This window comes from Erythrolamprus reginae, chromosome 10, assembly GCF_031021105.1.
Source record: "Erythrolamprus reginae isolate rEryReg1 chromosome 10, rEryReg1.hap1, whole genome shotgun sequence".
Lineage (NCBI taxonomy): Eukaryota > Metazoa > Chordata > Lepidosauria > Squamata > Dipsadidae > Erythrolamprus > Erythrolamprus reginae.
This window is the reverse complement of record NC_091959.1, coordinates 9,711,720-9,736,743: the sequence shown is the minus strand read 5'-3', so window position 1 is coordinate 9,736,743 and position 25,024 is coordinate 9,711,720. Positions and strand designations below refer to the sequence as shown.

Genomic DNA, 25,024 nt, shown 5'->3' with positions numbered 1-25,024 from the left:
AAACACACCATGTTTATTTATTAAAGCTTATTTAAAAAAATATTTATTAAAGGCAGACGAAAGTTTGGCGATGACATATGACGTCATCGGGTGGGAAAAACCGTGGTATAGGGAAAAAACCCGCGAAGTATTTTTTAATTAATATTTTTGAAAAACGGTGGTATAGACTTTTCGCGAAGTTTGAACCCGCGAAAATCGAGGGAACACTGTAATTCATACCGAGGTGTGAAGATACTACTGGAGGTGATGTATAGATCCCCCGTTGACGTATAACAAGAGAAACACTCTTTACCTGCCAAAGAATCGTTCTCAATAATTGAAGGATGTTGTGTCCATTTTTTCCTTCTCTGGAACAGATGTTCGCCCAGGATATTGCTTCACTTCTGTCACCAACGGCCGTTGCAACAACCAGCTCCAGCAAGTGCTCACCAAAACCCAGTGCTGTTGTGACTCTGGACGCTGTTGGTCTCCAGGAGCTACCACTGCCTCAGAATTGTGCCCCATTCGTGGTAGTGGTATGTAACCCATGACATGCTATTTAAACGTATAAAGCCACATGTTGGGGGGGAGGATTTCTGTTATTGCATTGCCTTAGAACAGTGATGGTGAACTTTTTTCTCTTGGGTGCTGAAAGAGCATGCGTGCGCACTATCGAGTGCCGACACCCATAATTCAATGCCTGGGAAGAGCGAAAACAGCTTCTCCCACCCCTTAGAGGCCCTCTGGAGGCCGGAAACAGCCTGTTTCTCAACTTCTGGTGGGCCCAGTCGTTCTGGTTTCTGGTAGAAATTTAGCAATTACAACTAACTCTTATTAAATGCATCATTTCATGAATAAAGAAACTCCATTTATTTCTCTACTCTCCTGTAATTCAAACACATTCCATACAAGCACTCCGTCCGTTATCTCTCTTAGCTGCATTCCTCACATTCCTTCTCCTGCTCCACTTAACAAGATTTATTTTCCTAACAGCATAACTTTGAAAAACAGCAGCACTGACTGATAACAACACAAAATACTTTTGCTTATTTTAGCGGGGCAAAAAACACATCCATTTTCCTTTTGGCAACGTTGAAACACCACCCTTCTTCTCCACTGACCCCCTGACGTGCCAAATACATCACTACAGTATTTAACCCATTCCTCTCCTTAATATCTTCTTCCAGACCTCTGTTCTCTACGTTTTTGGGCCCTTCTGAATTTAGGGTTAACCCAGTGAGTGTCTGATTCTCCCTCGCTAGATCCTGAACTCATAGCCCCATCCTGTGGCTGGCCTCCCACCTATTCTACTACCTGTAACCCCGCCCCCCCCCCACTAATTCATAAACACTATCTGAATCCGAGTCCTCAATATCTTCATCATCCTCCAACTGATCAGGAGTATGTACAACACCAGTAGGCTCGTGTTTTGCCCTCCCCAGGCTCCAAAGGCTTTCCTGGAGCCAGGGGAGAATAAAAAAGCCCTTTCACACACACACACACGGACGCTCTCTGGAAGCCTAATAAATTATTATTATTATTATTATTATTATTATTATTATTATTATTATTATTATTATTTATTTATTTATTTATTTATTTATTCATTTATTCATTTATTTATTGGATTTGTATGCCACCCCTCTCGGGGCAGACTCGGGGCAGACTCGGGGCGGCTAACAACAGTAATAAAACAGCATATAATAATAATCCAATACTAAAAACAGTTAAAAAACCCATTATTATAAAAACCAAACATACATACAGACACACCATGCATAAAATTGTAAAGGCCTAGGGGGAAAGAGCATCTCAATTCCCCCATGCCTGGTGGCAGAGGTGGGTTTTAAGCAGCTTACGAAAGGCAAGGAGGGTGCGGGCAATTCTAATCTCTGGGGGGAGTTGGTTCCAGAGGGCTGGGGCTGCCACAGAGAAGGCTCTTCCCCTGGGTCCCGTCAAGTGACATTATTTAGTTGACGGGACCCGGAGAAGACCCACTACCTAACTGGTCGCTGGGATTCATGCGGCAGAAGGCGGTCCCTGAGATATATATTATTAATATATATAAAGCGACGGTCGGTCATTCTGGATTGAATAATTGTGTATTTTCTTTCAGATGACTTCCGCAAATTATGCATATATGGAAGTTTGCCAGGCAGGCCGGATTGGCCGGACAGACCAGACAGACCAGACAGACCCATCATCCCACCCATTTTTCCACCAGACGTCTACCCACCAATATACCCACCAGATAGGATTCCACCTTCTCCGAGACCCCCACGTAAGAATCCATTAAAATACAGCGGTACCTCTGTCTGTCTGTCTGTCTGTCTGTCTGTCTGTCTATCTATCTATCATCTATATTAGGCTATATATATATATAGTCTAAAATTGTTTGAGATATCTATGAATAATATAGATTTTTTTTTCAAAATTTCAGATGTTGCCTCAGTTAATGTCACTGGTCGCAACTTATGCCAGTTATACCAAAATCTTTGCATTAATGGACGCTGCATCCCAACCCCTGGAAGTTACCGCTGTGAATGCAAGAAAGGGTTTGAATTGGATCTTAGAGGCGAATGCATAGGTATGTCCGTCCATCAGATCTATATGCAAAAACAGTACAACAGGCAAATCAGAAGTCTGTTTTCCAAACTTCCTATCCATCTAGTCTGCCCTTATACTATTTCCTGTATTTTATCTTAGGGTGGATATATGTTTATCCCAGGCATGCTTCAATTCAGTGACTGTGGATTTACCAACCACTTCTGCTGGAAGTTTGTTCCAAGCATCTACTACTCTTTCAGTCCAATAATATTTTCTCACGTTGCTTCTGATCTTTCCCCCAACTAACCTCAGATTGTGTCCCCTTTTTCTTGTGTTCACTTTCCTATTAAAAACACTTCCCTCCTGAACCTTATTTAATTCTTTAACATATTTAAATGTTTCGATCACGTTCCCCCTTTGCCTTCTGTCCTCCAGACTATACAGATTGAGTTCATTAAGTCAAGAAATTTATAAATTTCCCACAATCATGGGGCTTAATATCAAGGTATTGGGGTGATGAAAGACGAATGTTCCCAACCAGAGTAATGTATATCAGTGTTTCCCAACCTTGGCAACTTGAAGATATCTGGACTTCAACTCCCAGAATTCCCCAGCCAACATTCGCTGGGGAATTCTATTTGGGTTTGGAAAAAAAACATGCTTTGTAGAGGTGAAGCAAATTAGGAAAGGAAATTTTGGACACTCTTGCCAAACTTTACCAAAAATATATCTTCTGTCTCTTTACAGATGTGGATGATTGCGAAAGGAATCCGTGCGTTGGTGGCGACTGTGTGAACACACAAGGTTCCTACGTATGCAAGTGTCACGCTGGATATCAGAGTAGTCCAATGAGGACGGAATGCCGAGGTAGAGTACAGCCCTGTAGTAACACTGGAACTGTCACACAAATATCTAGATTTTTATTTTATTTTATTTTATTTTATTTTATTTTATTTTATTTTATTTTATTTTATTTTATTTTATTTTATTTTATTTTATTTTATTTTATTTTATTTTATTTTATTTTATTTTATTTTATTTTATTATTTTATTTTATTTTATTTTATTTTATTATTTTATTATTTTATTTTATTTTATTTTATTTTATTTTATTTTATTTTATTTTATTTTATTTTATTTTATTTTATTTTATTTTATTTTATTTTATTTTATTTTATTTTATTTTATTTTATTTTATTTTATTTTATTTTATTTTATTTTATTTTATTTTATTTTATTTTATTTTATTATTTTATTTTATTATTAGATTTGTATGCCGCCCCTCTCTGCAGACTCGGGGCGGCTCACAGCAGAGATAAAAAACAATACATGGTAACAAATCTAATGTTTAAAATCTAAAATAGCAATTTTACATTACAAATCTAAAAAAAACCCAGTATATAAAAACATACACACAATCATATCATACATAAAAACTACATAGGCAAGGGGAGATATCTCAGTTCCCCCAAGCCTGACGGCAGAGGTGGGTTTTTAGGAGTTTACGAAAGGCAAGGAGGGTGGGGGCAATCCTAATCTCTGGGGGGAGCTGGTTCCAGAGGGTTGGGGCCGCCACAGAGAAGGCTCTTCCCCTGGGTCCTGCCAGACGACATTGTTTAGTTGACGGGACCCGGAGAAGGCCAAGTCTGTGAGACCTAACCGGCCGCTGGGATTCGTTTAGCAGAAGGTAGTCTTGCAGATATCCTGGTCCGGTGCCATGAAGGGCTTTATAGGTCATAACCAACACTTTGAATTGTGACCGGAAACTGATCGGCAACCAATGCAAACTGCAGAGTGTTGGTGTAACATGGGCATACCTAGGGAAGCCCATGATTGCTCTCGTAGCTGCATTCTGCACGATCTGAAGTTTCCAAACACTCTTCAAAGGTAGCCCCATGTAGATAGCTTGTTGCTACTTCTAAAGGTTTTTTTAATCATTAAAAATAAATTTTATTTAAATACATATACACATATAACAAACAGTACAAAACAAACATTTAAAAAGAAAAATTGGTTGAATGTGAGGCAAATCTAGTGATGGGTTCCTATGGGAACGGTCAGGAACGCAGTTCCGGTAGCAAAATTTGGAGCTCCACCCCAGAGCACCCAATTTGCACTGAAAGATGTTGCAACAACATGCATAAGCCACGCCCACAGTGTGGTAGTAAAAAAATTGGTAGCCCATCACTGGGCAAACCTGTATGACGATTCTAACTATGTACACATTCTACTGCCTACTTAGAAACATAGAAACATAGAAGTCTGACAGCAGAAAAAGACCTCATGGTCCATCTAGTCTGCCCTTATACTATTTTCTGTATTTTATCTTAGGATGGATCTATATTTATCCCAGGCATGTTTAAATTCAGTTACTGTGGATATATCTACCACGTCTGCTGGAAGTTTGTTCCAAGGATCTGCTACTCTTTCAGTAAAATAATATTTTCTCATGTTGCTTTTGATCTTTCCCCCAACTAACTTCAGATTGTGCCCCCTTGTTCTTGTGTTCACTTTCCTATAAAAACACTTCCCTCCTGGACTTTATTTAACCCTTTAAGGTCCAGGAGGGAAGTGTTTTTAATACTTTAAATCATAATTGAATCCTTCTCTTTCTTTAAAAGATAATAGTCTTAATTAGTATAAATAATCTTAGATCTCCATATTTCCATTGAACATTTCCACCACAGGTACTTACTCTTTATATTTGTTAATTTCATATACTGCTACTTCTCAAGTTTTAAACCTTTCTTCTGAATCTGAACTGCTAGGAACTCGGTTTTTTGGCTTCTTGGTTTGCGAGGAAAGTCAGATAACATGCGATAAATTATTTAGACCTCCCACGATTCACGTCTCTGAATTAAAAACTGAGATATTGTTCTCCCCCCCCCCTTGACTGTTCAGTGTTAAACCGAGAAGACGAAGCTTGGCTTGTGATCTAAAGAAACAAGGCCAACTTTTCTGTAAGAATACAGGGAGGGAAAAAAATCAGCTTGCAAAGGCTAATCTTTATGCTCCAAGATATAGTTAGTGGAACTGTGTGTTTAGCTTTTTTTTTTTTTTCTTCTACTTGTCATTGTACTAGGAACAGGCAGAGGAAGTGCCCAGATCTAAAACAAAACTAAACCCCCCCCCCAAAAAACCTCTTGGCTGGATTAAGGGGAATCTACAAGACAAACAGAGGATTAAAAGATAAACCCTAGCGAATAAAATTTTAAGCACAACGGGCTGTAAAAGAAGAAAAGAGGTTCAATGAGATGTGTCAATTTGCCAAAACATCCTCCCCTCCTATCCCACCCCAGCTCTGAAAGTCAAATTGCCAGCAATAAGGAAAAGAGAGCGATCGTAGAGATGACTTTATACTAGAGCAGTGATGGTTAAACTTTTTTGGTTCACGTGCCAAAGAGGTGTGTGAGGGTCCCGTCGGCTAAACAATGTCGCCTGGCGGGCCCCAGGGGAAGAGCCTTCTCTGTGGCGGCCCCGACCCTCTGCAATCAACTCCCCCCGGAGATTAGAACTGCTCCCACCCTCCTTGTCTTCTGTAAACTACTTAAGACCCACCTATACCGCCAAGCATGGGGGATTTGAGACACCTTTCCCCCAGGCTTATTATAATTTATGTTTGGTATGTATGTGCTGTTTGGTTTTTAATTATGATAGGGTTTATAGTTTTTTTTTAATACTGTATTAGATTTGTGCCAGTATAATATTGTTTTTATCGTTGTTGTGAGCCGCCCTGAGTCTTCGGAGAGGGGCGGCATACAAATCTAATAAATAATAATTATTATTATATACCCATTTCCTGCCCCCTCACGCATGTGCAGCCCGCCCATGCTGCCTCTGCACATGTGCAAAATCCCCCCCATCCCTGCGCAGGCGTGCAGGCCTCACTGAAGCCTGGGACAGTCAAAAAATGTTCCAAACCAGCAAACCGGAAGTTTGGAAAATTGTCTTCCGGTTTGCCCATTGTGCTGTTTTTTATTTGATTGGATTGGATTGGATTGGATTTGTAGGCCGCCCCTCTCCGTAGACTCGGGGCGGCTAACAACAATAGTAAACAGCATATGACAATCCAATATAAACAGTTAAAAACCTCTATTGTAAAACCAACATGCATACAGACATACCATGCATAAAATTGTAAAGGCCTAGGGGGAAAGAATATCTCAGTTCCCCCATGCCTGGCGGCAGAGGTGGGTTTTAAGAAGCTTACGAAAGGCAAGGAGGGTGGGAGCAATTCTAATCTCTGGTGGGAGTTGGTTCCAGAGGGTCGGGGCCGCCACAGAGAAGGCTCTTCCCCTGGGTCCCGCCAAGCGACATTGTTTAGTTGACGGGACCCGGAGAAGACCCGCTCTGTGGGAGCTAACTGGTCTCTGGGATTCGTGCAGCAGAAGGCGGTCCCTGAGATAGTCTGGTCCGGTTTTTGCGCTCCGGAGCCTTAAGGGAAGCTTCCTGAAGCCCCAGAATGCAAAAACAGTACAACAGACAAACAAGAAGTCTGTTTTCTGAACCTCCAATTTTCCCGTTGGGCTGTTTTTGTACTCCGGGGCTCCAGGAAGCGCCCCTGGAGACTCCAGTGTGTGAAAGACAGCATAATGGACAAACCGGACATCCGTTTATTTTAGGCATAGGGCAACACCCCACGTGCCCTCTGATATGGCTTTAGTGCAAAAAATCCCTACTCCCTGCGGCAAAAAAAGCATGTTTCCTAGGGTTATGCGCCTCCCATGGCATTGCTCTGTAGCCCCCAGCGCCCCACTATTTGAGAAGCATTGGTAAGCTCATGCTTTATAAAGATTGCGTCACACCTTTTCCAAGGTCATCTCTGTGTTCCTCATCAGTTTCTCACCAGAACTGTTGAGAACTACAGAGGGGGCTGAACTCCAAGATGACATCTTTAAATCATGGCCACGTGACCTTGGGACTCTGCACATGGCTGTCAAGTCCCCCAAATGCAATCATGTGACTAGGGCAAGGCATCAAAACTTTTGAAACTGGGGTTGTAAGTAACTCTGGGAAGATCGCCATAACTCTGAATGGTCATTGAGTAAACAGTCGTGAATCGAGGACTCTCTGTACCTGAAAGAATTCTGAGATAACTCCTGCAGAATGGCATCATTCCTGAAGTTCAGTTTCAGCCAAAGTTAAGCACAGCAACACACTAGATTCCAGGGGCAGAAAACAAAATTAAAGAGCTATCCTTACATCCCTTCTGTTCTGTCGGGCTCTCTGGTAGACTCCTCCCAAAAATTCACAGGTACAAATTTCAGATACACACACACGTTTGAAAATTCAAAACAATGTTCTTTATAATGAAAATTCCCTTAACCTAAGCCCTCTTTTGGTATAGCAAAGAGCACTTGTCTCCAAACTGATAATTTGTACAAGTCCCTTATCAGTTCTGTGATACTTAGCTTGCAGCTGTGAGGCAATTCACAGTCCTTCTTCTTTCACAAAGTGAAACACACTTTGCTCTGGTTTAGTTTCAAAGCGGGGGAAAATCAGCACACAAAAGGTCAAAGTCAGTAAAGCAGTCACGAAACACAACAATCAGATAATCCTCCACAATGGCCAAACCCACAGGCTGCTCTTTATAGCAGCCTCACTAATCACCACAGCCCCACCCAACCACAGGTGGCCTCATTTTCTTTGATAATAATCTCTCAGTTGTTGCTGCCTATGCATCGCTCTCCGCATGTGTGGCTGTATCATTAACTCTTGTTCCGAATCCAAGGAGGAGAGAGATAATTGATCTCCTTCTGAGCTGTCTGCCACACTCTCCTCCTCCCTGTCACTCATGTCTTCTTGGTCAGAGGAGCCTTCATCAGCAGATTCCATCGGGGGCAAAAAAGGCCTGCCCATGTGGATGTCTCCCTCACATCCACAGTCCTTGGGGCAGAAGCTGGGCCAGAGCTAACCACAACACCTTCTATGTAAATCAACACAACTGAAGTGTTCAGCTTGGTCCGGGTGGCATTCTGTGATTTCAGAGGAGTGGAGTCCTCCATAGCAAATCAAGTTGCTTGTTTTGTGATAATTTATATTTATGTCTCTTGTTGGCTTTTCTTTTAGATATCGATGAATGTTTGCAGAATGGCCGGATCTGTAACAACGGACGATGCATTAACACCGATGGTAGCTTCCACTGTGTATGCAACGCTGGCTTTCATGTATCAGCTGATGGAAGGAACTGTGAAGGTCAGGACTGCCAAATCTATCTTGAGTCCCTTCTTCTTCACCTCTTGTAACTGCCTGCATTGGAAGATTTTGTTGGTTGAAACTTGGAGTTGCCAGATGTTTGACCATTCAGACACAGAGTCAGGGTCTTTTTGGAGGGTAGTAGTGTTGTTGGTAGTGTTGGAGAGTTTTATTTGTTTATTTATTCAGATTTATTGGCCGCCCAACTCCCAAAGGTTTTACATCATTGGCTAAGAGAATACAGTCACTTGCAATGTCATTTACATAGAGTATAAAGAGTGTTGGTCTTAGTACACTGCCTTGGGATACACCGGAACAGGATTAGATAGGGTGCTCCCTATTTTAACCCACGTTGTCTGTTTGACAGGAACACAGTTATCCAGTCATACAGGGGTCCAGAGATACCGTAGGGTTTCAGTTTCAGAAGTAGTTGATCATGAACCACTGAGTCGAAAGCTTTACAGAAGTCTATATAAATTGCATCTATTGTTTTGCCTTGGACAAGTTTTGAGGTCCATATGTTTTTGCAGTGTAGTAGTTGTAGATTGTAGAATAATTTTCCCCTGAAATCAAATTGCTTGTTTGAAAGTAGGTTGTTAGTTTCTAGGTGGAGGGTAATACATAATCATAATTTGCAGAATTCTCCCTAGAATGTCAAATAAATAATTGTGTGTGGTGTGATGGAAACTAACCAAGGAAAGAGCCAACCTAGAATGAAGGAGAAATTTCCTGACAATTAATCAGAACAACTTGCCTCCAGAAATTGTGGGTGCTCCAATGCTGAAAGTTTTTAAAAAGAGATTGGACAGCCATAGATCTAGAATAGTCTAGGATCTCCTGTTTGAGCAGGGAGTTGGACTAGAAGACCTCTATGGTCCTTTCAACTTCGTTATTCTATGTGTTTGAATCTGGGAATCCATGAATAATAAACTACATGAGATCTGAAAGAGAAACAACACAGCTCATAAACAGCGTTTATGATGGAAATAGATACTCCTGGGAATGCTCTTTAGATCTTACGAACACATCCTGAACTCATTAGCAAGAGACTCTTGCAACATATCCTGGTCCCTCTAAGAAATGTAAACAGGGTTTTGGTGTGTTGAAACAATCCGTTAACCAAAATCTCACAAGTTCACCAAATCTTTGCATTGAATTTGGACAGGGAAGTCAAAATCTCATGAAATTTGCTACTCCTATGAGATTTCGGCCGTTTCATATGCTGCATATATTTTCTCACTGTTACACAAAATTGCATCACAGGGCCTGAGAAACCCTTGCAAACTCCCTCCTTTAAAAGAGAAAGAAGGAAAATTGGTTTATTGCATTCTCCCAATCCTTGAGAGAGGGTCCGCCATCTGCTCACATTTAACAAAAATTGAAACACTGGTCACAAGCCGCATTTTTTTGGCAGAATATTATCTCAGTGATTCAGCTCTGAGGCTTCAAGCCAACATTCTTGCTTGGGATAGAGACATTTTAAAAAACCATAAATTGCTTTTGCCTGATTTAGAATGTCAGAAAAAGGTAAACATGCCATATATAGAGGAGCCATTTCAATATTAAGGGGAATATCTCGATTCCGAATATTGTTTTCATGTCACTGTCCTCCAGTGATATGAATGGTTGCAGGAATTGGGCATGGCTAATCTAGGACCAAGGGACACATGATAGCAGTCTTCCAATTTTTGAGGGGCTACCACAGAGAGGAGGAAGGGGTCAAGCTATTTTCCAAAGCCCCCGAAGGCCAGACAAGGAACAATGGATGGAAACTGAGGAAGGAGAGATTCAACCTAGAAATAAGGAGAAATTTTCTGACGGTGAGAACAATCAACCCATGGAACAGAAGTTGCCTTCAGACGTTGTGGGAGCTTCAGCGCTGGAAGTTTTCAAGAAGAGACTGGGCAGCCATCTGTCAGAAATAGTCTAGGGCCTCCTGCTTGGGCAGTGGGTTTGGACTAGATGACCTACAAGGTCCCTTCCAATTCTGTTAACCTGTTGTTCTGTCGAGCTCTCTGGTAGACTCCTCCCGAAAATTCACAGGTACAAATTTCAGACACACACACATTTGAAAATTCAAAACAATGTTCTTTATAATGAAAGTTCACTTAAACCAAGCCCTCTTTTGGTATAGCAAAGAGCTCTCATCTCCACACAAACTGGTAATTTGTACAAGTCCCTTATCAGTTCTGTGATACTTAGCTTGCAGCTGTGAGGCAATGCACAGTCCTTCTTCTTTCACAAAGTGAAACACACTTTGCTCTGGTTTAGTTTCAAACTGGGGAAAAATCAGCACACAAAAGGTCAAAGTCAGCAAAGCAGGCACGAAACACCAAGATCAGATAATCCTCCACAATGGCCAAACCCACAGGCTGCTATTTATAACAGCCTCACTAATTACCACAGCCCCACCCAACCACAGGTGGCCTCATTTTCCTTGATAATAATCTCTCAGTTGTTGTTGCCTATGCATCGTTCTCTGCATGCGTGGCTGTATCATTAACTCTTGTTCTGAATCCAAGGAGGAGAGAGATAATTGATCTCCTTCTGAGCTGTCTGCCACACTCTCCTCCTCCCTGTCACTCATGTCTTCTTGGTCAGAGGAGCCTTCATCAGCAGATTCCACCAGGAGCAAAACAGGCCTGCAGCATGTGGATGTCTCCCCCACATCCACAGTCCTTGGGGCAGGAGCTGGGCCAGAATTAACCACAACACCTGTTATCAGGGGCAAACACTCCAGGAATCTATGCTCTATCCTAGCTTTGAAGGAACGGCTAAAGGTTTGAGCTGCTTTTAGGTATTGGCCTAAATATCTTCATCTGGAAATCTGTCAACTTGTTTCATTCAAATATCTCCCTCTCATCACCTCACCAAATCCCACGTCTTAACAGCAATAAAACCATTGTGGTACAAAGCATGGTCTGAGAGAACATTTTTTTTTCATGTGGTTTTTTTTCCAGTGCTGCCAAAAAGTCACTGAGCCCTTCTGAATTGCATCAGCTTCTGAAATAATTGTCTGTACATGTCTGTAACGCCCTTGTCTACAACCTCAAATTCAGAATTTTCTCTGAACGGGGGGGAAAAGACAGATTATTAAACCTAACTGCAGATGGGACCTCTATCTGCTTCATTGTGGAATTTCTGTATCAATAAAGGAGAAGTTTGTAGCTTGGGGTTGAAACTGTGGGGTCCTTGATGTTCTCTGAGCTTGGTGGGTTTCTTGCAGACGTTTCATTACCCAACTAGATAACATCACCAATGCTAATAAGGAGTGGGGTTTGCTCTCAGTTTGATATTCTAGGAGCTTGCCTATCAGTCTTGGCACTCGAGGGTCTTTCCTTGATATTCCCTGAGCTTGGTGGGTTGCAGATGGTTCATTGCCCAACTAGGTAGCATCATATTGATAAAATTGAACGGGTCCAAAGACAGGCTACAAAAATGGTCGATGGTCTTAAGCATAAAACTTATCAGGAAAGACTTCATGAACTCAATCTGTATAGTCTGGAGGACAGAAGGGAAAAGGGGGACATGATTGAAACCTTTAAATACGTTAAAGGGTTAAATAAGGTCCAGGAGGGAAGTGTTTTTAATAGGAAAGTGAACCCAAGGACAAGGGGGCACAATCTGAGGTTAATTGGGGGAAAGATCAGAAGCAATATGAGAAAATATTATTTTACTGAAAGAGTAGTAGATGCTTGGAACAAACTTCCAGCAGACGTGGTTGGTAAATCCACAGTAACTGAATTTAAACATGCCTGGGATAAACATATTATTATTATTATTATTATTGTTGTTGTTGTTGTTGTTGTTGCTGTTGTTGTTATTGTTATTGACTCGGGATGGCTATATATCCATGCTAAGATAAAATACAGGAAATAGTATAAGGGCAGACTAGATGGACCATGAAGTCTTACATCACCCCAATACCTTAATATTAAGCCCCATTATTGCGGGAAAGTTATACATTTCTTGACTTCATGAACTCAATCTGTATAGTCTGGAGGACAGAAGGGAAAGGGGGAACATGATAGAAACATTTAAATAGGTTAAAGAATTAAATAAAGTTCAGGAGGGAAGTGTTTTTAATAGGAAAGTGAACCCAAGGACAAGGGGGCACAATCTGAGGTTAATTGGGGGAAAGATCAGAAGCAACATGAGAAAATATTATTTTACTGAAAGAGGAGTAGATGCTTGGAACAAACTTCCAGCAGACGTGGTTGGTAAATCCACAGTAACTAAATTGAAACATGCCTGGGGTAAACACATATCCATCCTAAGATAAAATACAGGAAATAGTATAAGGGCAGACTAGATGGACCATGAGGCCTTTTTCTGCCGTCAATCTTTTATGTTTCTATGTAATCAATCTCAGAAGGCACCAAGACCTTCTTTATCTTCCCCAATGTTCTCCTGCGATGATTAGTTTATAATTGACCTAAAGGACCCCCAATATCAAAGGCCATCTGCTAATGCCATTTGTTCAGGGCCGTGGGTGAAATGTCATGTTGTGTTTGTGTTCTGCTTGTGTGGGCTTCTGGTTGGTCTCAGCTGGAACAAAATACCAGTTTAGTTTACCAGATTTCTTATTTTTACATTCCCATGTGGTTGTTGTTGTTGTTGTTTTAAAAAAATTCAGGCCAGGAACTTGTGTTCCTCCTGATCTTACTGTGGTGTTATTTCCAGTAGCGTTAGACAAAATGATGTGTGGTTTACAATGCTGCGAGCCCATACTTTACTCACAACATAAGAAAGGATGCGAATCATAACGGTCAACCTTTAAAGTATTAGTGTTAATTGCAAAAATGCAAAAAGGATGTGGAGATTCTAGAAAGAGTGCAGAGAAGATGATTAGAGGACTGAAGAAGCTATATAGAGTGCTGGTGAGACCACATTTGGAATACTGTGTTCAGTTCTGGAGACCTCACCTACAAAAAGATACTAACAAAATTGAACAGGTCCAAAGACGGGCTACAAGAATGGTGGAAGGTCTTAAGCATAAAATGTATCAGGAAAGACTTCATGAACTCAATCTGTATAGTCTGGAAGACAGAAGGAAAAGGGGGGACATGATCGAAACATTTAAATATGTTAAAGGGTTAAATAAGGTTCAGGAGGGAAGTGTTTTTAATAGGAAAGTGAACACAAGAACAAGGGGACACAATCTGAAGTTAGTTGGGGGAAAGATCAAAAGCAACGTGAGAAAATATTATTTCACTGAAAGAGTAATAGATAGATCCTTGGAACAAACTTCCAGCAGACGTGGTTGGTAAATCCACAGTAACTGAATTGAAACATGCCTGGGATAAACATATATCCATCCTAAGATAAAAATACAGGAAATAGTATAAGGGCAGACTAGATGGACCATGAGGTTTTTTTCTGCCGTCAGTCTTCTATGTTTCTATGTTTCTATTGTCATAGGGGTCAAATAAGCAATGAAGAAGCAATATTAATAAAAATCTTAGGATATAAGCAACAGATTACAGTCATACAGTCAACATGGGAGGAAATGGGTGATAGGAATGATGAGAAAAACTAGCAGAACAGAAGTGCAGATTTAGTAGAAAGTCTGACAGTGTTGAGAGAATTATTTGTTTAGTAGAGTGATGGCATTTGGAAAAAAACTGTTCTTGTGTCTAGTTGTCTTGGTGTGCAGTGCTCTGTAGCGACGTTTTGAGGGTAGGAGTTGAAACAATTTGTGTCCAGGATGTGAGGGGTCAGTAAATATTTTCCCCGCCCTCTTTTTGACTCGTGCAGTATACAGGTCCTCAATGGAAGGCAGGTTGGCAGCAATTGCTTTTTCTGCAGTTCTGATTCTCCTCTGAAGTCTGTGTCGGTCCTGTTGGGTTGCAGCACCAAACCAGACAGTTATAGAGGTGCAGATGACAGACTCAATGATTCCTCTGTAGAACTGTATCAGCAGCTCCTCGGGCAGTTTGAGCTGCCTGAGCTGGCGCAGAAAGAACATTCTAATGTTAACTAGTTGAAATGTCTACAGGAACATCGCCAATCTCAGAGACCATCAAGGAGGCCATTAAATAGGGCGTGACTAGCCCAGTATTGTATAGAGTCACTGGGATAATGTTGTGTTGTTTAACGATGATGAACTTTGGTTTGACCATGCGTTTTTTTGTTCTAGACATGGATGAATGCAGCATTCGCAATATGTGTCTCAATGGGATGTGTATCAATGAAGATGGAAGTTTTAAGTGTATTTGCAAACCTGGTTTCCAGTTAGCCCAAGATGGACGTTACTGCAGAGGTAAGTCCTTACCTGCAGAAAGCTCTAGAGTAATTAATAATATAGCCCAGGGTTGTCCCCAAGGTGGTTTTCTAAAAAGGCAGCTGAACTTTGTTTTTATTTTATTTTATTTATTTATTTATTTTGTCCAATACACAATACTCATTGAAGAGAATAGACAAGTAGTAATATATATCAAGAAAAGGATAGAAAGAAAGATATAAAAATAGAGGAGAAGATATATGAAAGGAAGAAAAGATAAAGGAGATAAAGTGGAGACATTTGGACAGGGGACAGAAGGCACACTAGCGCACTTATGTACGCCCCTTACTGACCTCTTAGGAACCTGGAGAGGTCAATCGTGGATAGTGTAAAGGAATAATGTTGAGGGTTAGGGGTTGACACTACTGAGTCAGGTCATGAGTTCCCCGCTTCGACAACTCGATTGCTAAAGTTATATTTTTTACAGTCAAGTTTGGAGCGGTTAATATTAAGTTTGAATATGAAGTTAGTTGGGGGAAAGATCAAAAGCAACATGAGAAAATATTATTTTACTGAAAGTGTAGTGGATTCTTGGAACAAACTTCCAGCAGACATGGTGGATAAATCCACAGTAACTGAATTTAAACATCCCTGGGATAAACATATATCCATCCTAAGATAGAATACAGAAGATAGTATAAGGGCAGACTAGATGGACCATGAGGTCTTTTTCTGCCGTCAGACTTCTATGTTTCCATGTTGCGTGCTTTTGTGTTGTTGCGATTGAAGCTAAAGTAGTCATTGACAGGTTGATCACTCTATTGCTGAAGTCGTATTTTCTGCAGTCTAGTTTGGAGTGGTTTAAATTTAGTTTGAATCTATTACTAAATTTAGTTTGAATCTGTTACTAAATTTAGTTTGAATCCATTGAAGATGTTTCACTTCTCATCCAAGAAGCTCCTTCAGTTCTATGAGCGAATTGAAGAAGCCTCTTGAGACAAGAAGCGAAACGTCTTCAAGGAAATGCAAAGTCCAGTTGCCTTTTGGAAAAAAAAAATCCTTTGAGACAACCGTGACTCGTAGTGAAGGACCGCTCATCATCGGCACTACCAGAGTACCCTCTGAGGCTGCCAATGGTGGGCGCCTGCGCACCTGTCAGTGTGAGATTCAGCTTCTGCGCATGAGCAGCAAGTGAAATCTTGTGTGAGCACATGCACGAGAGCAAGATTTTAGTGATTTTCGTCGTTATTTTTGCTACCGTGCATGTGCAGAAGCAAAAAACTGGCATGAATCGTCGAAATTTTATTGAGTGATTGACTGATCACCTCGAGGTTCGACTACTGTAATGCTCTCTACATGGGGCTACCTTTGAAAAGTGTTCGGAAACTTCAGATCGTGCAGAATGCGGCCGCGAGAGCCATCATGGGGCTTCCTAGATTCGCCCACGTTTCTACAATACTCCGTGGCCTGCACTGGCTGCCAATCGGTTTCCGGTCACAATTCAAAGTGTTGGTAATGACCTTTAAAGCCCTTCATGGCATTGGACCAGAATACCTCCGGAACCGCCTTCTACCGCACGAATCCCAGCGGCCAATAAGGTCCCACAGAGTTGGCCTTCTCTGGGTCCCGTTGACCAAACAATGCCATTTAGCGGGCCCCAGGGAAAGAGCCTTCTCTGTGGTGGCCCCGGCCCTCTGGAATCAACTCCCCCCGGAGATTAGAACGGCCCACACCCGCCTTGTCTTTTGCAAGTTACTCAAGACCCACATATCGCCAGGCATGGGGGAAATAAGACATCTCCCCCAGGCTTTCTTATATTTTATGTTTGGTATGTATGTGTTGTATGGTTTTTAAATTGTTGGGGGTTTTTAATATAATTTTATTATTAGATTTGTTCCATTGTTATACTGTTTTTGTTATTGTTGCGAGCTGCCCCGAGTCTTCCGAGAGGGGCGGCATACAAATCTAATAAATTGAATTGAATTGATTGATTGATTGATTGATTGATTGATTCAATCATTCATTCATTTATTCATTCATTCATTCATTTATTAGTTGGACTTATATCCCGCCCTTCTCCTTAGATTCGGGGCTGCTCACAACATCTCAATAACAAAAATACAATATGTAAACATTTCTAGGTCCAATTAATAGTGATAATGAATTTAAAATTATTTTTAAAAACTAAACTTTTAAAAATCAAGCATTCACATACATACTACCCACATCCAATGCATTCACTGGGCAGAGGCTGGGGTCTATTGACCCCAAGCCTGAAGGCATAAGTGCGTTTTCAGATTCTTACAAAAGGCAAGGAGGGTGGGGCCAGTGCAAATCTCTGGGGGAAGTTGATTCCAGAGGGCCGGGGCCACCACAGAGAAGGCTCTTCCCCCAGGACCCGCCAAACGACATTGTCTAGTTGACGGGACCTGGAGAAGGCCGACTCTGTGGGACCTAACCAGACGCTGGGATTTGTATGGCGGAAATCTCATTTGCACGAGCATCCTCACATGCACAGAAGCTGAATCTCGGCCGACGGGTGGACAGGCACCCATCGGATGTGCGCATAGCTGCACGCATAGCTCCTGTTTTTCCAACTGATAATGACATGGATGACCTGGATGACTAAGAATCTCCATAAATACAGATCCCAGGGCTCTCCTGAAAACTCACTAAACTCTTAGAACCAAGGCACAAACTGTCCCATTTAATCACCATGTTTAGAATTTTGTCTCTTTTTGCAAAGAGGTAGAAAGTTAACCTCTTGTCTAAGGACCGTGCTGGAAACTGGGGGAAAAAAATTAACAATTTGTTTGCCTTTTTGGCTTGAACGGGAGATTAGGAGCTAATGCACCCAAGATATAAGCAATTAAGAGTTTTTGAACGAGCAAGACTGGATCATATGCCAAGCAACACAAGCTAAACGAAACACAGAGGTGTTTGGCTCTCCATTTGCCCTTTTAAGGCTGGAGGGGTGGGGTGGGCCCAAAGAAAGAAAAGGCCACACATGCCAAATGTTGTGTACACTGAAGGGAGATGTTAGGATATGATTATATTGTTAAAGGTTACGCATCTACCCACTCGGTATTTTTAAAAACATTTCTCTAATTCTCAGAGTTTAGACGGAGAGAGAGAGAAGTGGGGAGAGGGGGAGATTGCAATCACCATATAGGGAAAAGAAAAGGCTTTTTTTTCCCTCCTGGGCAGGAGTGTGTGAGTGCATGGTTGTGTCAAACCAAGCAACAAACACATTCGGTAACACAATTGTGATCAATTCTGTGGTAGGTGTGCAGCCTGAAAAAAAATGGAAGACCAGGAAAGACTGTGGTACTTTATGGGAGAGCAAAAATAAAACCATGCAGAGAGGGGGGGAGAGAGAAAGAGAGAAAGAAAAAGAAGGGGGGAGAAAGAGAGAGAGAGTGAGAGAGAGAGGGAGGGAGAGAGAAAGAGAAAGAGAGAGAGAAAGAGAGAGGGAGGGAGAGAGAAAGAGAGAAAGAGAAAGAGAAAGAGGGGGGAGAAAGAGAGAGAAAGAGAAAGAGAGAGAGAGAGAAAGAGAGAGGGGGAGGGAGAAAGAGAGACAGAGACAGAGAAAGAGAGAGAGAGAGACAGAGAAAGAAAGAGAGAGGGGGAGGGAGAAAGAGAAAGAGAGAGAGAAAAAGAAAAAAGAGAGAGACAGAGAGAGAGAGAAAGAGAGAGAAAGAGAAAGAGAGAGAGAGAGAAAGAGAGAGAGAAAGAGAGAGGGGAGGGAGAAAGAGAGACAGAGACAGAGAGAGGGAGGGAGAGAGAAAGAGAGAAAGGGGGGAGAAAGAGGGAGAGAGAGAGAAAGAGAGAGGGGGAGGGAGAAAGAGAGACAAAGAAAGAGAGAGAGAGAGACAGAGAAAGAAAGAGAGAGGGGAAGGGAGAAAGAAAAAGAGAGAGAGAAAAAGAGAAAGTGAGAGAGAGAGAAAAAGAGAAAGAGAGAGAGAGAGAGAAAGAGAGAAAGAGAAAGAGACAGAGAAAAAGAGAGAGAAAGAAAGGGAGAGAGAAAGAAAGAGAGAGGGAGAGAGCACTGATGTCTGTGAAAGATAAATATTTACGACCTTGTAATAAAAGAGAACACCTGTAACTCAGAATAAATTGTGGAATCTATGGTGCTCTTTGAATTTGATTTATTTGCTTGGAGACATTTCATTACTCCACTCAGTAACTTTATCAGTGCTGTCTGGTATGGTGCTTGCTTTCTACCTGTGTGCAATAGCTTGCCCAGACAGTGTTGGTGAGGAGGTGATAGTTATCCCCTTGGTAGTTCCTTGTACTACCCCATTTCTCTCAACATAAGACCTCCCCTGATAATAAACCCAATCGGACTTTCGAGTGTAGGGCAATAAGGCCAAGTGCTCATTCCAGAGTTCAAAATAAAATAAAATAAAATAAGACAGGGTCTTATTTTCAAGGAAACGCGGTAGGGTACTTTTTTCCTTGCTAGTTATGGGCAATTTCAACCCTACTGTAATCAAGGGACTGCCCAGGGGAAAGACATTTGTGTATTTACTTAACAGGGCTTATATGCTTCTCCAATCAAAACTGACTGAGTGGCTTTCAGGCCATGTTTACATGAATCAATGTTAAAAGTGCAAAGCCTAAAGCATAAATAACAACACGTACCACATGCAGTGCCAGAGAAAGAACAGGACAGGACATTCATCAGTTTCCACATTACAGGAAGGAGTAGCTCGTAACAGACTCACCTCAGGGTTAAAGTTCTCCTGGATAAACCAGGTTTTGCGGCTTGTCTGAAATCCAACATTTGTGATAGCCAACCAGACCTCAAAGAAAATGCCAGGAGGGAGTTGAGAAGGCCCTCTTCCAGATCCCATAAGATCCCTGAAGGGAGATCTTATCAGACAGAATCAGTTTGGAAGAAGGTAGTGCTGAAGATATCCGTCCCACAGACAATGAGCTATTTATTTTTATTAATTTTTATAATATAGAACATCCACACAACACACAACATATAACAATGTGCTCAGTGTTTAAGTGCTCGCCACCAGACAACATTCATACCCCTCCACCAAAACGGGGGCATATTTTGTATAAACCATTTTAACTAAGATCAATATATCTATTATTATTATTATTATTATTATTATTATTATTATTATTATTATTATTATTATTATGTCAGTACAACACAGCAAACGAGATCACTATGCAGGATTTCGTATTTCATCACCAGTCGGGCGCTTCCCAAGCACCTAGGACTGCGTGATGTAGCGGCGAATTATCTTTGCCGATCCCAGTAAAGCCGTCTTTTGCAATTGACAGACGGAGATTTTGTCAATTCCGATGGTTTTCAAATGTCCGCTGAGATCCTTTGGCACTGCGCCCAGGATCTCAGCGGACATTATTATTATTATTATTATTATTATTATTATTATTATTATTATTAATTAGATTTCTATGCCGCCCCTCTCTGAAGACTCGGGGCGGCTCACAACAGCAATAAAAAACAGTATAATAATGAAACAAATCTAATAATAAAATTACATAAAAAACCCCCAACAATTAAAAAACATACAACACATACATACCAAACATAAAATATAAGAAAGCCTGGGGGAGATGACTTAGTTCCCCCATGCCTGGCGATATAGGTGGGTCTTGAGTAACTTGTGAAAGACAAAGAGGGTGGGGGCCATTTTTATCTCCGGGGGGAGTTGATTCCAGAGGCCTGGGGCCACCACAGACAAGGCTCTTCCCCTGGGGCCCGCCAAACAACATTGTTTGGTCGACGGGACCCGGAGAAGGCCAACTCTGTGGGACCTTATCGGCTGCTGGGATTCGTGCGGTAGAAGGCGGTTCCAGAGGTATTCTGGTCCAATGCCATGAAGGGCTTTAAAGGTCATTACCACAAGTACCACAAGTGATTCTAATTTATTCTTGATAGCTTGGTCTCAAATTCTACCGACCACATAGCCTCTTACCTTGTCCCATCATCCCATCACTTCCTGCAGATTGGTTTTATTAGCCGAATTCATCCTCTTATCCATAATCTCAAACTGAATGTGATCTAACATGTACCGATACCAATTTTGTATTGTGCATTTTGTCACATCTTTCCAGCCTAGGACTATTACCGCCTGAGCGCTTTCTATCACTGCACAAGAACAAGGGGACGCAATCTGAAGTTAGTTGGGGGAAAGATCAAAAGCAACATGAGAAAATATTATTTTACTGAAAGAGTAGTAGATCCTTGGAACAAACTTCCAGCAGACGTGGCAGATAAATCCACAGTAACTGAATTTAAACATGCCTGGGATAAACATATATCCATCCTAAGATAAAATACAGAAAATAGTATAAGGGCAGACTAGATGGCCATGAGGTCTTTTTCTGCCGTCAGACTTCTATGTTTCTCTAAATTTAAATTTTTTAAATTTTTATTGGTGTAAGTTCCACGGAACCCTTGCATCTCATCCCAAGTAGTGAACTTATAATCTTCAACAAAACAGTCTTTGTTTTTATCTTTTGACAGATATTGACGAATGCGAGACGCCGGGAATATGCATGAACGGACGCTGTGTCAACACCGACGGTTCTTTCAGATGCGAATGCTTTCCTGGCCTGGCGGTCGGACTGGATGGACGCGTGTGTGTCGGTAAGACATAGTCGCGGCTGACAGTTATGGTTCCAGGGCTTAGCTCTAGAGCAGTGGTTCGCAACCTTTCTAATGCCACGACCCCTTAATACAGTTCCTCATGTTGTGGTGACCCCTAACCACAAGTCTAGCTCCAATTCTCCCAACAGATCTGTTCTGTCGGGCTCTCTGGTAGAATCCTCCCACAAATTCACAGGTACAAATTTCAGACACACACACGTTTGAAAATTCAAAACAATGTTCTTTATAATGAAAATTCACTGAAACCAAGCCCTCTTTTGGTATAGCAAAGAGCACTCGTCTCCAAACAAACTGGTAATTTATACAAGTCCCTTATCAGTTCTGTGATACTTAGCTTGCAGCTGTGAGGTAAGTCACAGTCCTTCTTCTTTCACAAAGTGAAACACACTTTGCTCTGGCTTAGTTTCAAAGCGGGGAAAAATCAGCACACAAAAGGTCAAAGTCAGTAAAGCAGTCATGAAACACAACGATCAGATAATCCTCCACAATGGCCAAACCCACAGGCTGCTATTTATAGCAGTCTCACTAATGACCACAGCCCCACCCAACCACAGGTGGCCTCATTTTCTTTGATAATAATCTCTCAGTTGTTGTTGCCTATGCATCGCTCTCCGTATGCGTGGCTGTATCATTAACTCTTGTTCTGAATCCAGGGAGGAGATAGATAATTGATCTCCTTCTGAGCTGTCTGCCACACTCTCCTCCTCCCTGTCACTCATGTCTTCTTGGTCCGAGGAGCCTTCATCAGCAGATTCCACCGGGGGCAAAAGAGGCCTGCAGCATGTGGATGTCTCCCCCACATCCACAGTCCTTGGGGCAGGAGCTGGGGCCAGAGCTAACCACAACAAGATCTTGAAGCTGATTGGCAGGAAGTTCAGAGGGACAACCCCACTGCAAACGGGTGATTGCTCGGATTGTAAAAATATGTTCCAAGGTGCCAGAATAGAAGCTTTACTTCCTAACACCAGGGGAAATTTCCAATGGTCTTAGGCGACCCATGTGAAACAGTTGTTCGACCCCCAAAGGAGTCCCGACCCCCATGTTGAGAACCACTGCTCTAGCGCAAAGCTGTAAGAACACCATTTCCAAATTTGGTACTTTCCAAATGCGTTGGGATGTAGAAGATTGCAGAATTTTCTGTCAAGGTGGGTTAGTAATCCTGAATATTGATGTTTCATTGTGTCTGAAAGCCAGCAGCCTATGGAATGTTGCCCTTATTTATACAGATGTTTCTCAAGTTACAAAAGCCCATTGAGTGACCGTTCAAAGTTACAATGGCCCTGGGAAAAGTGTAGCATCATGGTCACAGGATCAAAATTTGGATGTTTGGAAACAGGCTCATATTTATGATGGTTGGACTTTCGGTTCCTCCTTCAGCGTGATCAGAAGCTGGGACCGTGACCTCTGCAACCAGCTCTGAAACCCCCCGTGCCTAAGGATTAGAATTCAGACCTAAGCCCCCGCCCGTAGAGGAGTATCAGAAAAATGGACAACAGCAAAGGAAGAGGAAGGGAAGAGAAGAAAGAAGACAGAATGAGGAGGAGGAAAGAGAGAAGAAAGGGAGGAGAGAGTTAGGAAAGAGGGCAGGAGGATGCGCAACTTTGTGTCTCTGGCATGTACACCCATGGGTCCGAGGGAGATTTTGCTTCTGTGCATGCGCAGAAAAATTGCAAAATCTCACACATGCAGGGTCCCCTCATTCGAGCACATGTGTGTGCATAAAGTTGCAAGGGTAGCTCAGTTTTCGCTAGCAATGCAATAGCGTTTCATGTACTGATAGGAACCCACTACTGGTCCTGCCTAAATTAATAATAATAATAATAATAATAATAATAATAATAATAATAATAATAATAATAATAATTTATTAGATTTGTATGCCGCCCCTCTCCAAAGACTCGGGGCGGCTCACAACAATGATAAAAACAATATTATACTGGCACAAATCTAATATTAAAAAAAACTAAAAACCCTATCATAATTAAAAAACAAACAGCACATACATACCAAACATAAATTATAATAAGCCTGGGGGAAAAGGTGTCTCAAATCCCCCATGCCTGGCAGTATAGGTGGGTCTTAAGTAGTTTACGGAAGACAAGGGGGGTGGGAGCAGTTCTAATCTCCGGGGGGAGTTGATTCCAGAAGGCCGGGGCTGCCACAGAGAAGGCTCTTCCCCTGGGGCCCGCCAGACAACATTGTTTAGTCGACGGGACCCGGAAAAGGCCAACTCTGTGGGACCTTATTGGCCACTGGGATTCGTGCGATAGCAGGCGGTTCCGGAGGTACTCTGGTCCAACTTTAAAAAAAAGTTTATCCAATGTTCCTCGGTCTAGAGTACCAATCCATGTATAAGGGTTGATGAGTCCCATTCTCTGTGCAATTGATGTGTCTATACAGTGTTCCATCGATTTTCGCGGAGGATGCATTCCGAGACCGCCCGCGAAAGTTGAATTTCCGCGAAGTAGAGATGCGGAAGTAAAAACACCATTTTTGGCTATGAACAGTATCCCAAGCCTTCCCTTAACACTTTAAACCCCTAAATTACCATTTCCCATTCCCTTAACAACCATTTAGCCACCATTATTACTGGTACTCACCATTGAATAAGACACTTAGTGACCCTGATATTTATAAACATAATCATTTATTAACAATAATTATTATTTTTTGTTATTTATTTACAAAAATGATTACTTTGGCGGTGATTTATGACGTCATCGGGCGGGAAAAACCGTGGTATAGGGGAAAAAAACCCGCGAAGTATTTTATAATTAATATTTTTTTGAAAAACCGTGGTACAGGCCATTCGCAAAGTTTGAACCCGCAAGAATCGAGGGAACACTGCATTACAAATTTCCTCCTTTCAACCTCATTTCGAAAAGGCTAGGGAGGAAATGAAACAATCATCAACTAGTAGGAATTTAGCAATTAAAATCTTTGCTCTGACTCTTCCTAATTTGGTGCGGTGCAGGAATGCCATTGCTGTTTTCGACCAGGGAGAAGAAAAAAGAAAGAAAAATCCTTTTAAAAATATAAGAGCATGTAGGAAACCATTAATAAAGTGCTTCTGATAAGCCCCAACTCCGTACAGATTGCGCTGACCAGTGGTTTAGCTACTCGCAACTGTGATTCAGATCTCAAACACGCAGAAACAAGGCAACCCACACGATTAATGCCAAAATGATTTGAATCTGCCTTAAAATGGAGTCGCTCAATTATGTTCCTTCCAAGAGTTATCTATGAATTAGGAATTCGTTCCAAAATTCCTGCTTTTAAAATAAATGCGAGATGGCATGCCTGACCTAAGTTTCTGGTACACGGAGTGACTTTCCATCAAATTAACATACCTTAGCAAATGGCAACCTGATTAAACTCTCTTTTGTATATTTAGCCTTTGACAGGTTGGCAAAGAAGCAGAA

The 25,024-nt window shown here is 41.7% G+C and overlaps 1 protein-coding gene across 1 annotated transcript in view; it reads left to right on the top strand.

Annotated features, from left to right (window-relative positions):
* The window catches only part of FBN1 (fibrillin 1), a 248,260-nt gene that overhangs the window by 106,652 nt on the left and 116,584 nt on the right, over positions 1-25,024 (top strand). The window contains 7 exon segments of the mRNA XM_070763010.1: positions 357-515; positions 2,096-2,260; positions 2,420-2,566; positions 3,274-3,393; positions 8,596-8,721; positions 14,861-14,983; positions 21,459-21,581. Coding sequence (XP_070619111.1) covers positions 357-515; positions 2,096-2,260; positions 2,420-2,566; positions 3,274-3,393; positions 8,596-8,721; positions 14,861-14,983; positions 21,459-21,581 — 963 coding nt within the window.